The 13,591-nt window shown below is 46.0% G+C and overlaps 1 protein-coding gene across 1 annotated transcript in view; it reads left to right on the forward strand.

Annotated features, from left to right (window-relative positions):
* Positions 1-7,361, forward strand: part of LOC116969846 (MAR-binding filament-like protein 1) — a 33,114-nt gene extending 25,753 nt beyond the window's left edge. The window contains exons 6-8 of the mRNA XM_033016620.1: positions 1,859-1,953; positions 5,861-5,981; positions 7,013-7,361. Of these exons, the coding sequence (XP_032872511.1) occupies positions 1,859-1,953; positions 5,861-5,981; positions 7,013-7,063 (267 nt within the window). The 3' untranslated portion in view covers positions 7,064-7,361. The remainder of the gene's footprint in view (positions 1-1,858; positions 1,954-5,860; positions 5,982-7,012) is intronic.
* The last annotated feature ends 6,230 nt before the right edge of the window (positions 7,362-13,591 follow it).

Here is a 13,591-nt window from a genome sequence, read left to right on the forward strand (position 1 = left end):
GATGAAGCCATGACATTGCTCATTGATGGGACTTGTGCCTCAGGATGCATATGATAAATAAATATTTGTGTTTTTACATTTTAATTTAAAAGATTCCAAGATGGACACAGCAAAGATATGTTGTAATCATGTTTTACATTCATGTGTGTATAAAGATTGAGCACTATAACCATATAACCATATAACCATATAACAATTACAGCACGGAAACAGGCCATCTCGACCCCTCTAGTCCGTGCCGAACACATAATCTCCCCTAGTCCCATATACCTGCGCTCAGACCATAACCCTCCATTCCTTTCCCATCCATATAACTATCCAATTTATTTTTAAATGATAAAAACGAACCTGCCTCCACCACCTTCACTGGAAGCTCATTCCACACAGCTACCACTCTCTGAGTAAAGAAGTTCCCCCTCATGTTACCCCTAAACTTCAGTCCCTTAATTCTCAAGTCATGTCCCCTTGTTTGAATCTTCCCTACTCTCAGTGGGAAAAGCTTTTCCACGTCAACTCTGTCTATCCCTCTCATCATTTTAAAAACCTCTATCAAGTCCCCCCTTAACCTTCTGCGCTCCAAAGAATAAAGCCCTAACTTGTTCAACCTTTCTCTGTAACTTAGTTGCTGAAACCCAGGCAACATTCTAGTAAATCTCCTCTGTACTCTCTCTATTTTGTTGACATCCTTCCTATAATTAGGCGACCAAAATTGTACACCATACTCCAGAATTGGCCTCACCAATGCCTTGTACAATTTTAACATTACATCCCAACTTCTATACTCAATGCTCTGATTTATAAAGGCCAGCACACCAAAAGCTTTCTTTACCACCCTATCTACATGAGATTCCACTTTCATGGAACTATGCACAGTTATTCCCAGATCCCTCTGTTCACCTACATTCTTCAATTCCCTACCATTTACCATGTACGTCCTATTTTGATTTGTCCTGCCAAGATGTAGCACCTCACACTTATCAGCATTAAACTCCATCTGCCATCTTTCAGCCCACTCTTCCAACTGGCATAAATCTCTCTGTAGACTTTGAAACTCTTCTTCATTACCCGCAACCCCACCTATCTTAGTATCATCTGCATACTTACTAATCCAATTTACCACACCATCGTCCAGATCATTGATGTACATGACAAACAACAGTGGACCCAACACAGATCCCTGTGGCACCCCACTCGTCACTGGCCTCCAACCTGACAAACAACCATCCACCATTACTCTCTGGCATCTCCCATTCAGCCACTGTTGAATCCATCTTGCTATTCCACCATTAATACCCAACCATTGAACCTTCTTAACCAACCTTCCATGAGGAACCTTGTCAAAGGCCTTACTGAAGTCCATATACACAACATCCACTGCTTTACCCTCATCAATTTCCCGAGTAACATCTTCAAAAAATTCAAGAAGATTAGTTAAACATGACCTTCCAGGCACAAATCCATGTTGACTGTTCCTAATCAGACCCTGTTTATCCAGATGCTTATATATATTATCTCTAAGTATTCTTTCCATTAATTTGCCCACCACTGACGTCAAACTAATAGGTCTATAATTGCTAGGTTTACTCTTAGACCCCTTTTTAAACAATGGAACAACATGCGCAGTACGCCAATCCTCCGGCACTATTCCCGTTTCTAATGACATTTGAAATATTTCTGCCATAGCCCCTGCTATTTCTACACTAACTTCCCTCAATGTCCTAGGGAATATCCTGTCCGGACCTGGAGACTTATCCACTTTTATATTTCTCAAAAGTGTCAGTACTTCCTCTTCTTTGATCCTCATAGTTTCCATAGCTACTCTACTTGTTTCCCTTACCTCATTATTTTCATTTTGCAGGAAAAGGAAGAACTGGAAACCCTTCAGCAAACAACACAGCAGGAGCGCAGAGAGCAAGTTCCGTCCTCCTGCAAGAATGAATTGGCTGAGCTAAGGTTTGGTTCTCCTTGGACTGGGATATCAGTTGCATTTCTATTGTGCCATACGATCAAATGGGATTATCCCTTGATGCTTTGGCCAGTTAACAACGTTTGAAGTGTCGATGATGGTAGCAAACACGGCAGTCAATTTTCGTAGGGTGGTGTCGTAGAGCCACAAATGATTCAACTCCTTGACGAAGGAGAATCCATCTGGTTAAAGGAGGACATTCTGTTGCGAATGGCTGAACGGCTTCCTTTAGTTTGTTTTAGATTAGTTCAGTTTAGAGAGAATCTAAATCCAAGCTGAGTATCAACACGCATTTGGGATTGTTTCAGTTCAATAGGCTCCCATTTGGCATATCATCAGCCCCTGGGATTTTTCAAGGGTTTCTAGAGGGAATTGAAGGTGTGGTGTGTTACTTGGATGACATCCTCATCTCAGCTCCTGGCAGGCAGTCACATGATGAAAGGTTGGAAGTGGTACTCAAACGCCTTGAGACACACAGTGTAAGAGTGAAGGCACAAAAGTGTGAGTTCTTTCACAACTCGGTAGAGTACTTGGGTCATAAGATAGACAAGGATAGTCTACACCCCACCAAGGGTAAAGTTGATGCGATCAAGAACACCCCCACTCCCAGAAACAGGCCCTTTGTCCTACTGAGTTTGTGCCGACCAGCAACCATCCCGTACACTAGCGCAATCCTACACACTAGGGACAAATTACAATTTTAACCAAGCCAAATAGCCTACAAACCCTCACGTCTTTGGGATGTGGGAGGAAACCAGAAAACCTGGAGGAAACCTACGCAGCCACAGGGAGAAGATGCAAACTCCACACAAACAGCAGCTAGTTGGAGGTCTATTATGTGGTGGGGGGTGGGGGGGGGGGGGGGGACCTTTATTTATTTGTCCCCTACCTGGTCGGAGAGGCAGCATCCTTCCAAGCTGCTTCTTCGCCCCGTCCTCGCGGCCTACCATCGAGAATGGAGCGGCGTTTCCTGTCGGGACCGGCCGGGACTACAGCTTCGGCGGCGGTGCAGCGCTGGGATACCAACAGGGAGCGGGCGATGCCTTACGGGGTCGCCGTGCGGTAAGCTCCGGAGCGCTGTGGCCGCCAACTCCCAACATCGCGGAGTTGTGGCTGCGGGCGTCCGGCAGCGGGCGGCGCTGGATTTGGAGCGCCGCGGAGCCAGGGATCGAGTTCGCCGGGGTCGGAGCTCCAACCGGCGCGGCCTGAGGGCTACGAGTGCCCCGGTCTCCGGTCTCCGGGGAGGAGGCAGCCGCTCCAGACTTTCCAAGCCGCTTGAGGAATTGTTTCACCTGATGCCGGAGTTCCATCTTCACGGCAAGAGGGCCCTGAAAATCATCGGACTGGCTGCAAGGCCACAAATGGGCCCCGACCTCGTGTGTTTCAGAGGAAGAGGACTAACTTTCTGGTGCCTTTCCCCACAGTGGACATTTTTGATTCTGCTGCTGGGGGACGTTTGTGTTGAACTCTATAATGTGTTGTGTCCATTTTCTTTATTTTAACCTTTTTCTATGGTATGGATACTTATTACCTATTTTCTGTAAAGCACTTTGGTGTCAATGTGAGTTGACTTAAAACGTGCTATATAAATAAAACTTACTTACTTACTTACTACCTACAGTCAGGATTGAACCTGGGTCTCTGGCGCTGTAAGGCAGTAATTCTGCCCCCACTGTTACTTGATAGAATCTGAAGAACCATGTTTTTTTATTTTATTTTATTTATTTAACCTTTATTTAACCAGGAGAAGTCTCATTGAGATTAAAAATCTCTTTTACAAGAGAGTCCTGGCCAAGACAGGCAGCAGCACAGTTCCACAGTTACAGACAATAATTTAAAAAAAACAACAGAGAACATATAAATAGAGTCACAGTCAGAACATCATCAAACAAAGCATGTACAGACAGAAGAGCCCGCTTCAACATCATTAAGAAGGAATTTAAATCTGTTTATAGAAACCAGCTCCTTAAGTTTCAGTTCATTCTGCAGCTGGTTCCATGCGAAGGGAGCAGCATAACTAAATGCCCTTTTCCCCAGTTCAGTACGGACTTTAGGTACAGTTAGTAAGAACAAGTCCTCAGAGCGGAGCTGATAAGTTCCTGTGCTTTTTCGAATTACATACTTCTGCAGGTATGAAGGAAGAACACCGAGGATAGTCTTATAAATAAGGATATGCCAATGATGGAGTCTGCGGGTGGACAGGGCAAACCATCCAACTTGAGCATACAAAGTGCAGTGGTGCGTGAGGGTTTTAAAATTAGTAACAAATCTCAGTGCTCCGTGGTAGACCGTGTCCAAAGACTGTAGGCATTTTGAAGATGCATTCATATATAAAACATTACCATAGTCCAACACAGACATAAACGTTGCAGCAACAAGTCTTTTTTTGGCTTCAAAAGAAAAACAAGATTTGTTTCTAAAGTAAAAACCTAATTTTATCTTTAGTTTTTTCACAAGTTGCTGGATATGAGGTTTAAAAGAGAGAGAATCGTCAATTATAATTCCCAGATATTTATATTGAGGCACAGATTCAACCACAGAGCCCTGCAAAGTGGTGATAGGAGGGAGGTCCGAGGGCTTTGATTTAGCTTTAGTGAACAGCATGAGCTTTGTCTTGTCAGCATTTAAAACAAGTTTTAAATCACACAGGTTACGTTACACAGTGTTAAAAGCAGTTTGGAGCTGACAGAGAGCCTGATTTGGGGTAGACGCAGAGCAATATATCACTGTGTCGTCAGCATAAAAGTGAAAATTTGCGTTCGGAGCTTTATGATCTAGACTATTAATATAAATAGTAAATAATAAAGGCCCTAGAACCGATCCCTGTGGCACACCCTTGGATACATTAAGAGAGCTAGAAGTAATACCTTCTGCTCGCACACACTGGGATCTGCCTGATAGATAGTTTTTAAACCAACAGACAGCTTGATCAGACAAACCGATGCTGCATAGTCTTTGTAACAATAAGGCATGATCCACAGTATCGAAAGCCTTTGATAGGTCAACGAAAAGGGCTGCACAGTGTTGCTTATTGTCTAAAAATTCAATAAAATAATTTACTACTTTTAAAGCAGCTGTTGACGTACTATATTTTTTCCTATAACCAGATTGAAATTCAGATAAAATACTGTTAGTTGATAAAAAGTCCTTCAGTTGTTGGTTTACAATGGATTCCAGCACCTTAATTAAAACAGACAGCTTGGAGATGGGCCTATAGTTGTTTAGCACAGTGGGGTCCCCCCCTTTTAACAGTGGGAGAACAAAGGCAGATTTCCAAATAAGGGGAATTTCGTTTGTCTCCAGGGATAGATTAAAAAGATAAGTCAGAGGCAATGCAATAAAATCAGCGGCTAACTTTAGGAAGTAAGGCTCAAGGTTGTCTGGACCTGCCGATTTTTTTGTATCTAAACATCTCAGGGCCTTATGCACCTCTGAAAGTGTAACAGTGTACACAATGTGGATGGAATTAGAGAATTCTGCTTATAGTAGCACTGAATGATTTAGCCACTTAATGCTCCCCCTTTCCTCTTTGACATGCGTCTTTGAATTGTTTTTAAAAATATATATTATTATTGAGTCTTTTTTACCACTTTTTAAGGGAATATAACCTAGGTCATAATTTGCTGAGTGAAAAATAATTTCTCCTCCTCTTCCCCTGGCATTTTTGCTAGTTTCTATACCCTTGCTTCCTCCAATTCAAGAAATGGTCTTTCCTGTACTGCTCCATCAAACCGCTTGTAGAGGAATCCACTGACTGCAGAAAGCAGCTGCTTCAAAGTCCTTGGAGAAGATTCCTTGAAAGCCGTGTGTTCTTCCCAGCCATTGGTATCGATGATATTTCATTGAGAAGGTGGGGTTACTGTGTTATCGTTTACGCTGCTGTTTTCTTTCCAGGCATGGACCTCTTCTTGTCAGACCAGCACCCAGGGAGCAAACCATTGAAGTGGAATCAATCGAGGAATGTGAGGAGGCTTTGGAGATAAACCCCAGTGAACAGGTGGTGGTGGCACGGAAGGTGTGTATTGCCAATCAATTCTTTGTTTTTTAGTTTTAATGTAATTTCCTGACATTTTACACTGTATCTTGCCCCCCACCCCCACCCCAGTGAACTGGGCAACTCTGGAAAACCTGCTTCCATGTACTTACTAACTAATAAATAGGATACATAGTACATCGGTTTGGAGTGGGTGATTCAGGCATCAACACAGAAAACCTGGCCTGGTTTCTTTGTCCAGCCTCGAGGTCTGCACGTGGTGCCCCTCCCCTCACCCAGCAACTCCTCCTCTCCTGGGAGACATGAGGTGTTTGAGTTACTCTCATGTCGCACTCACGCGAATCGGTTTTCAAATGCATATCTCTAATCTCTCTGTTTCAGTATGAAAGAGCGCAGTGAATACAGGCCAAGGTGTAAGCTAAATCTCAAAATAAATGTAATAAATTTGGTTATCTCATCTTAACCAAAAGAAGATCTGAAATGTAGAGACACCTTTCCAGGAACAGAGAGAGCAGGAAAAACAGCTGATGAAGGTTCATCTTTCCCCACCTTCATCATGCTGTATAGTGTAAGAATGGATACGTCACCCATCACCAAGGAATCCAAGACTAACCATGGAAGCACTGTCATTTTCTGGTTGACTGTGACAGAGGATTGTTTAGAATCGAGACCTCCTGTCCAATAGTTCACCAAGGAATCTACATTGCTTGTTTTCTCATAGAATCGTGCATTCATTTGGACCATTGTATTGAAGCCGCTACCACCCATATGTACATTATAATGTAGATCCTTGTAACATGATCAATAAATACAAATCTTCACATCTGTACCTTGGTATTTTACCAATTAGTTTAATCCTGAAAGAACTAATTAGTTGAGGTTCATAAGAGATAGGATAAGAATTAGGCCATTTGGCCCATCAAGTCAACTCCTTGATTCAATCATGGTTGATCTACCTCTCCTTCCTATCCCCATTCTCCTGCCTTCTCCCCATAACATCAGACACCTGTATGAGGTTAGATTAGCTATTTACCTCTGTTTCTGTTTTGCAGGCGAAGAGTCGAGTGAATTTCTTCAAACGCTTATTTACTGCCCGAAAATGAAGACTTCCCGGACCAGGTCACGCTACTTGGTCTTGGCGTACTTTGCAACAACAAATTTGCTTGTTTACATGTGCCTGGCGAGGTGTTTGTAGACGCACTACAGATGGGAATGACACCAATGTATTTATCAAAGCTGTTAATGAGTTGAACATTGATCACACGTGTATAAATGAATACTGTATTGTTAATGTATGAAGGCAGCCCCCAGCGATGCATGTTGGTGTTGAACCGGCCGACCCCTGTACGGAGCCGGTTCAGGGCGACCCACTCTTTGCGGGGCTGGTCTGAGCTGGGTGGGGCTGTGGTGTTCGGTGCAACAGTGAATTGAAGAGGTCGGGAAGTCTGATCCCAGCTGGTTCTCCAAGCTCCTAGTGTGTTGAAACCGGAGCCACAGAGGGTGGCTGCGTGACGGGAGAAGGGGCGACAAGATGACAGGCGTTGAGGTCCCAGTTGCTGTGAGTCCTGGGCGAGGTGGTGCAAAGGATGTTTTGCATCTGATGGGGCCTTGCACACCAGCCTGTGGGTGAAGTACTCTCTGTGAAGCTTGTCGGGTGTGATACCTGCGAGCACCGGCAGAAGTTCCGTCTGAGTAGGACGTAGGCAGCCGGTTTTGATCCGCATGGTGTCGTTGAGGATGGCGTCTAACTTGCTAGTATGAGCGCTGCTGCATCATGCTGGGGCGGTGTACTCAGCGGCGCTGTACATGAGTGCAAGAGCACTGGTTCAGAGAGTAGATGTCCTGGCGCCCCATGAAGATCCAGCCAAGCAACGCAGGAGGTTGTTCCGCGCAGAGACTGTAGCACGGAGAGCTTCAAGGTGTTGCTTGTAGGTCAGCTGCCGATCTAGTTTCAACCCAAGGTATGTAGGAAATGGGTTATAGGGTAGTGGTGACACATTGAGGGTGACGGTTTGCTGGCGTTGTGCTTTCTTGTTCAGGTGAAAGGCCGTTGTGGTGGTTTTTGCCACATTCAGTTTTAGTCTCCAGGCCTTAAGGCAGCCCGCGAAAAGTTCCATATCCACTGAAAGCACATCCTCCATGTTTGACCAACTCCTGTCCGAATGCAGTAGGGCCAGGTCATCTCCGTATCCATACTGGCCCTAGTTCGTGCATGGCAGGTCGCTGATAAAGAGATTGAAGTGCAGGGGAGCCAGTACCGAGCCTTGGGGGACTCCGTTTCTTAGCCGTTGCAGTCGGCTAGATTGTCTGTCGCTGGTCTTGAGTACAAAACTGCAGTTGGCCAGGATGTTGGCAAGGAACCGCACGAAATGGCAGTCAGGAATGGTGTGGAGGAGCTTCAAGATCAGGCCCTGGTGCTACAATGTATCGTAGGCGGCAGTGAGGTCCACCAGTGTGAAGCCCGACTTGCCAACCTTTTCCAAACTGTCTTCGATGTTGTTGGTCAGCTTGACTATTTGGTGGGTAGTGCAGAGTCCCGTACAGAAACGTATACAGGACACAGAGGAGTCCACACGCTTGTTTGGTGTTGGTAGCCCAATGACGGTGGCTTTCCACCAGATCTACCGGCAGAAGTTCCGTCTGAGTAGGATGTAGGCAGCCGGTTTTGATCCGCATGGTGTCGTTGAGGATGGCGTCTAACTTGGACTGACCAATGAGGCAAGAGGAGTAGAACTCATGGAGCCAGACCTGGCATTTAGGACCGCAGTGTTTCAGGAATTCTGGGGGGATGTTATCAGAACCCTGGGCTTTTCCGCATTTCAATTGAGTGATGACAGGAGAGAATTCTGCAGAGGAAAAGGCTGCTGACAGGAGCCCATCAGCGCCTGGAGCTTTCCAAAGATTAGTGGTTTCCTGTTTGACAGAACGAGTATGATTCTTGTCCTCGTCTTTGAAGTTGCCGTTGGCCGGGAGCTGGTGGGCGATGGAGTTGGCCGTGACAGGGCAATGCTTTGGGCGGGTACTTCGACCAGTGATGCGATTGAAGGTCTTCCAAGCCACCCTACTGGAGTGTGTGAAGTCGATTCCTTGGACTGTCTCTTCCCACCACTCTCTGCGCTTCCTGTCGAGGCAACTTGTCAGTTCCGTAGCCTTGGAGGCAGCCTCTTCGCCAGGTTCAGCGTCCAGGAATGCGTCGTAGCATGCGTCACACTCTTCGTCCCATGTGGGGATGTACCGGCAATGATAGCCATGACGAATAGAACACTTCGCTGCCCTGATGAGTTTACAGAAGTAGGCTTTGTCAAGATTGGTGGAGGTGGAGGTGGGAAGATTGTCGATCCAGAAGTCCATCTGACTTGTGAACTGGTCCCACCTGGCCTTGCGGAAATTCCACCTCTTTGCAGGGTTGGTTGGGAGAAGCTCGATGGGGATGTTCGGGATAATCAGAGATGGGCGATGTTGTGATTTCGGGAAGTGATCCAGGATGATACGGTGTGGGGATGGTCCATTCAGGTTTGCAAAAGCCAAGTCAATGTTGGTAGTGGTGTTCCACCTGCCAGAGTGGAAGCTGTCCGGTTGTTTTGGGTCGTACAGGAGTTGAACGGCAGTAGCTAAGGCTCAGTCTTCTAGTGCAGCGCCATCTGAGTTAGTTGAACGGTAGCCCCAGGTGGTGCTGTGGCAGATAAAGTTTCTGGTGTAGATGCAGTGCGAACCAAAGGTGGGGATGGAGTCTTTGTGGAGCTTGGTAGAAGGTGGCTTGTATACATTGATGACCGTGACACCTTCGACTTGCGTTGTTGCCCATTCCACATCGCAGTCAGGAATGGACACTGCAATCGGTTTCCATTTTGCTGTGTCCCTTACAAAAGTGGCAATCCCGTGGGTGTTGCTCTTGGTGCAGGCGGCCAGGGTATAACCAGGGATCTTCAGATGGGAGCTATCACTTTTGTGAGTCTCTTGGAGCAGGATTGCAATGACTTTGTGGGTCTGTAGCAGATGTTCAATGATGGTGGTTTTGGCCTTGGTGAGATCTTCTGCATTCTGCTGCAGCAGGGCGAGGCCATCCGGTTCGACATCTGTAGGTGCCCGCCCTAAAAAGGGCGCATGCTCCTGGTTGGCACCGAGCTGCAGCGACTGAGGTTGCATTAGGGCTGCAAGCTGTTGTTGTTCGCCGTTATTTCTGCTGCCGTCCCTGTTTGTTGTCGTTTGCCTGACTGAGGTCAGTTGACAGGGCTCACCATGGGGAGGTCGACAACATGAGCCCTATGTGTTATATAAAACGGTTATACACGTTTATTCAGGACATAAATCCGGCTTGTTCAGCAGGTAGTTGGGGGTCGAAGATTGGATCGAGCCGGGCCAGGAGAAGCCGTTCAAGAAGCTTGTATGGGACACAGAGGAGTGAGATGGGCCGATGGTTCCTTGGGTCGTACACTCGCTTGTATTGGTGTTGGTAGCACAATGACAGTGGCTTTCCACCTGATCTACGGAATGTACTGACCAATGAGGCAAGAGGAGTAGAACTCACGGAGCCAGACCTGGCATTTAGGACCGCAGTGTTTCAGGAATTCTGGGGGATGTTATCAGGACCCTGGGCTTTTCCGCATTTCAATTGAGTGATGACAGGAGAGAGTTCTACAGAGGAAAAGGCTGCTGACAGGAGCCCATCAGCACCTGGAGCTTTCCAAAGATTAATGGTTTCCTGTTTGACAGAACGAGTATGATTCTTGTCCTCATCTTTGAAGTGGCCATTGGCCAGGAGCTGGTGGGCGATGGAGTTGGCCGTGACAGGGCAATGCTTTGGGCAGGTACTTTGACCAGTGATGCGATTGAAGGTCTTCCAAGCCACCCTACTGGGGTGTGTGAAGTCGATTCCTTGGACTGTCTCTTCCCACCGCTCTCTGCGCTTCTTGTCGAGGCGGATTGTCAGTTCCGTAGCCTTGGAGGCAGCCTCATCGCCAGGTTCAGCGTCCAGGAATGAGTCGTAGCATGCGTCACACTCTTCGTCCCATGTGGGGATGTACCGGCAATGATAGCCACGAGGAATGGAACTCTTCGCTGCCCTGATGAGGAGTTTGCAGAAGGCTGAGTAGGCTTTGTCCAGATTGGTGGAGGTGGGGGTGGGAAGGCTGTCGATCCAGAAGTCCACCAGACTTGTGAACTGGTCCCACCTGGCATTGCGGAAATTCCACCTCTTCGCAGGATTGGCTGGGATCGGCTCGATGGGGTTGTCCGGGATAATCAGAGATGGGCGATGTTGTGATTTCGGGAAGTGATCCAGGATGATACGGTGTGGGGATGGTCCATTCAGGTTTGCAAAAGCCAAGTCAGGGTTGGTAGTGGTGTTCCACCTGCCAGAGTGGAAGCTGTCCAGTTGTTTTGGGTCGTACAGGAGTTGAATGGCAGGAACTGAGGCCCAGTCTTCTAGTGCAGCGCCATCTGAGTTAGTTAAACGGTAGCCCCAGGTGGTGCTGTGGCAGATAAAGTCTACGGTGTTGATGCAGGACGAACCAAAGGTGGGGATGGAGTCTTTGTGGAGCTTGGTAGAAGGTGGCTTGAATACATTGATGACCGTAACACCTTCGACTTGCGTTGTTGCCCATTCCACGTCGCAGTCAGGAGGGGACACTGCAATCACTTTTCATTTTGCTGTGTCCCTTACAAAAGTGGCAATCCCGTGGGTGTTGCTCTTGGTGCAGGCGGCCAGGGTATAACCAGGGATCTTCAGATGGCAGCCATCACTTTTGTGAGTCTCTTGGAGTAGGATTGCAATGACTTTGTGGGTCTGTAGCAGATGTTCAATGATGGTGGTCTTGGCCTTGGTGAGGATTTCCGCATTCAGCTGCAGCAGGGTGATGCCATTGGTTCGACATCTGTAGATGCCAGCCCTAAAAAGGGCACATGCTCCTGGGTGGCGCCGAGCTGCGGCGACTGATCTCAGTTGACAGTGTTCACCATGTGGCGGTCGACAACATGAGCCCCATGTGTTATATAAAACAGTTATATTAAAACTCTAAATGCATTTTTGAGGTGAGGTGTTAACCAATGTTATTTAACTCTGCTCCTTGGGAGTTAGGATGTCACAGAGAGATTATATTGAGAGATTTATATTTCTGCTTGGAAATGTGTTTGTACATTTAAAGTGGTGCTGCAGATTTGAGGAAAGCACTGAGTACATTAGCATATAATTTATCTATTACACTCATGTTGGTTATGTTGCCATTAGTGTACAATTTAGAAATGCACATTTGTTAATTATTTTGTTTGACAAAGTTTTTATTAAAAGTTACAATTCGTTTTGACTGTTTTATCACCTGTATTTATATTTGAGTGAAAATCGCAACCAAAAGATGTCCTGAAATTGTGTTACTTGTTTACTGCCATAATGTCACTGCCATAATGTCACTACCATAGTGGCTACCAGGGGTATTTAGCTGTACCTTGACCCACTGCACTTCTATGGTAGCACAAGTATGCTGGCCACCAGCATTAAAGATGTCACACCCCAGCCACTCCGCCCCTCTCCCATCAGACAAGAAGTATTAAAGTTTGTAAACACACACCTCCAGATTGAGAGACAGTTTCTTTCCCGCTGTTATCAGGCAACTGAACCATCCTACCAACAATTAGAGAGCAGTCCTGATATACTTTCTACCTCATTGGAGACTCTCGGACTATCTTTAATCGGACTTTAGCTTGCACTAAAGATTATTCCCATTATTCCCTTTAACATGCATCTGTACACTGTTGATGGCTCGATTGTAATCATGTATTGTCTTTCCGCTGATGAGTATGCACGCAACAAAAGCTTCACACATGACAATAAACTAAACTAACTAACTGGTATTCAGTTGGAACTTGACTCTCCACAATGGATGTAATCTTGGTACAGATAAGTTTCAAGCAAGTAGTGGACGTTGCACTTTATTTCAGTCTTTTAATTATTGTCCCACTAAGTTATTAAATATATGGTTTTGCTGGCAAGGCATTGATTACATAGAACAAAGAACACTACAGCACAGGACCTGGCTCTTCAGCCCACCGTCTGTGCCGAACATGATGACAAGCAATACCCTTATCTACCTGCACATAATTCATATCCCTCCAATCACTGTAGAACAAAATGCTCATCTACAAGTCTCTTACTTGCATAATTGTACCGGCCTGCACCCCCAGCAAGCTCCAGGGGCTCCCACCCATCTCCTTTGAACTTTACCTCTATCACCTTAAAGATGGGAAAGATAGATCAGCCATGATTGAATGGTGGAATAGACTTGATGGGCTGAATGACCTAATTCGTCTCCTATTACTTATGACCTTAAAGTTAAGAATTCTCTTATTTAATATTTTCACCCTGGGAAGTAGGTTTGGACTGTCTACCTCATCTATGTCTCTCATATAATTTTATTTACTTCTAACCAGTCACCCCGCATCCTCTGACTTTCCAGAGAAAACAATCTAAGTCTGTCCAACCTTTCCCTGGAGCTAATAACCTCTAATCCAGGCATTATTCTGGTAAACTACCTCTGCACCCTTTCCAAAGCCTCCAAATCCTTCTTGTATTGGGACAACCAGAACTGTAGGCAACATTGTAAATGAGAAATGAGTCTGAAGAATAGTCTCAACCCAAA

This window comes from Amblyraja radiata, unplaced genomic scaffold (assembly GCF_010909765.2).
Source record: "Amblyraja radiata isolate CabotCenter1 unplaced genomic scaffold, sAmbRad1.1.pri scaffold_160_ctg1, whole genome shotgun sequence".
Lineage (NCBI taxonomy): Eukaryota > Metazoa > Chordata > Chondrichthyes > Rajiformes > Rajidae > Amblyraja > Amblyraja radiata.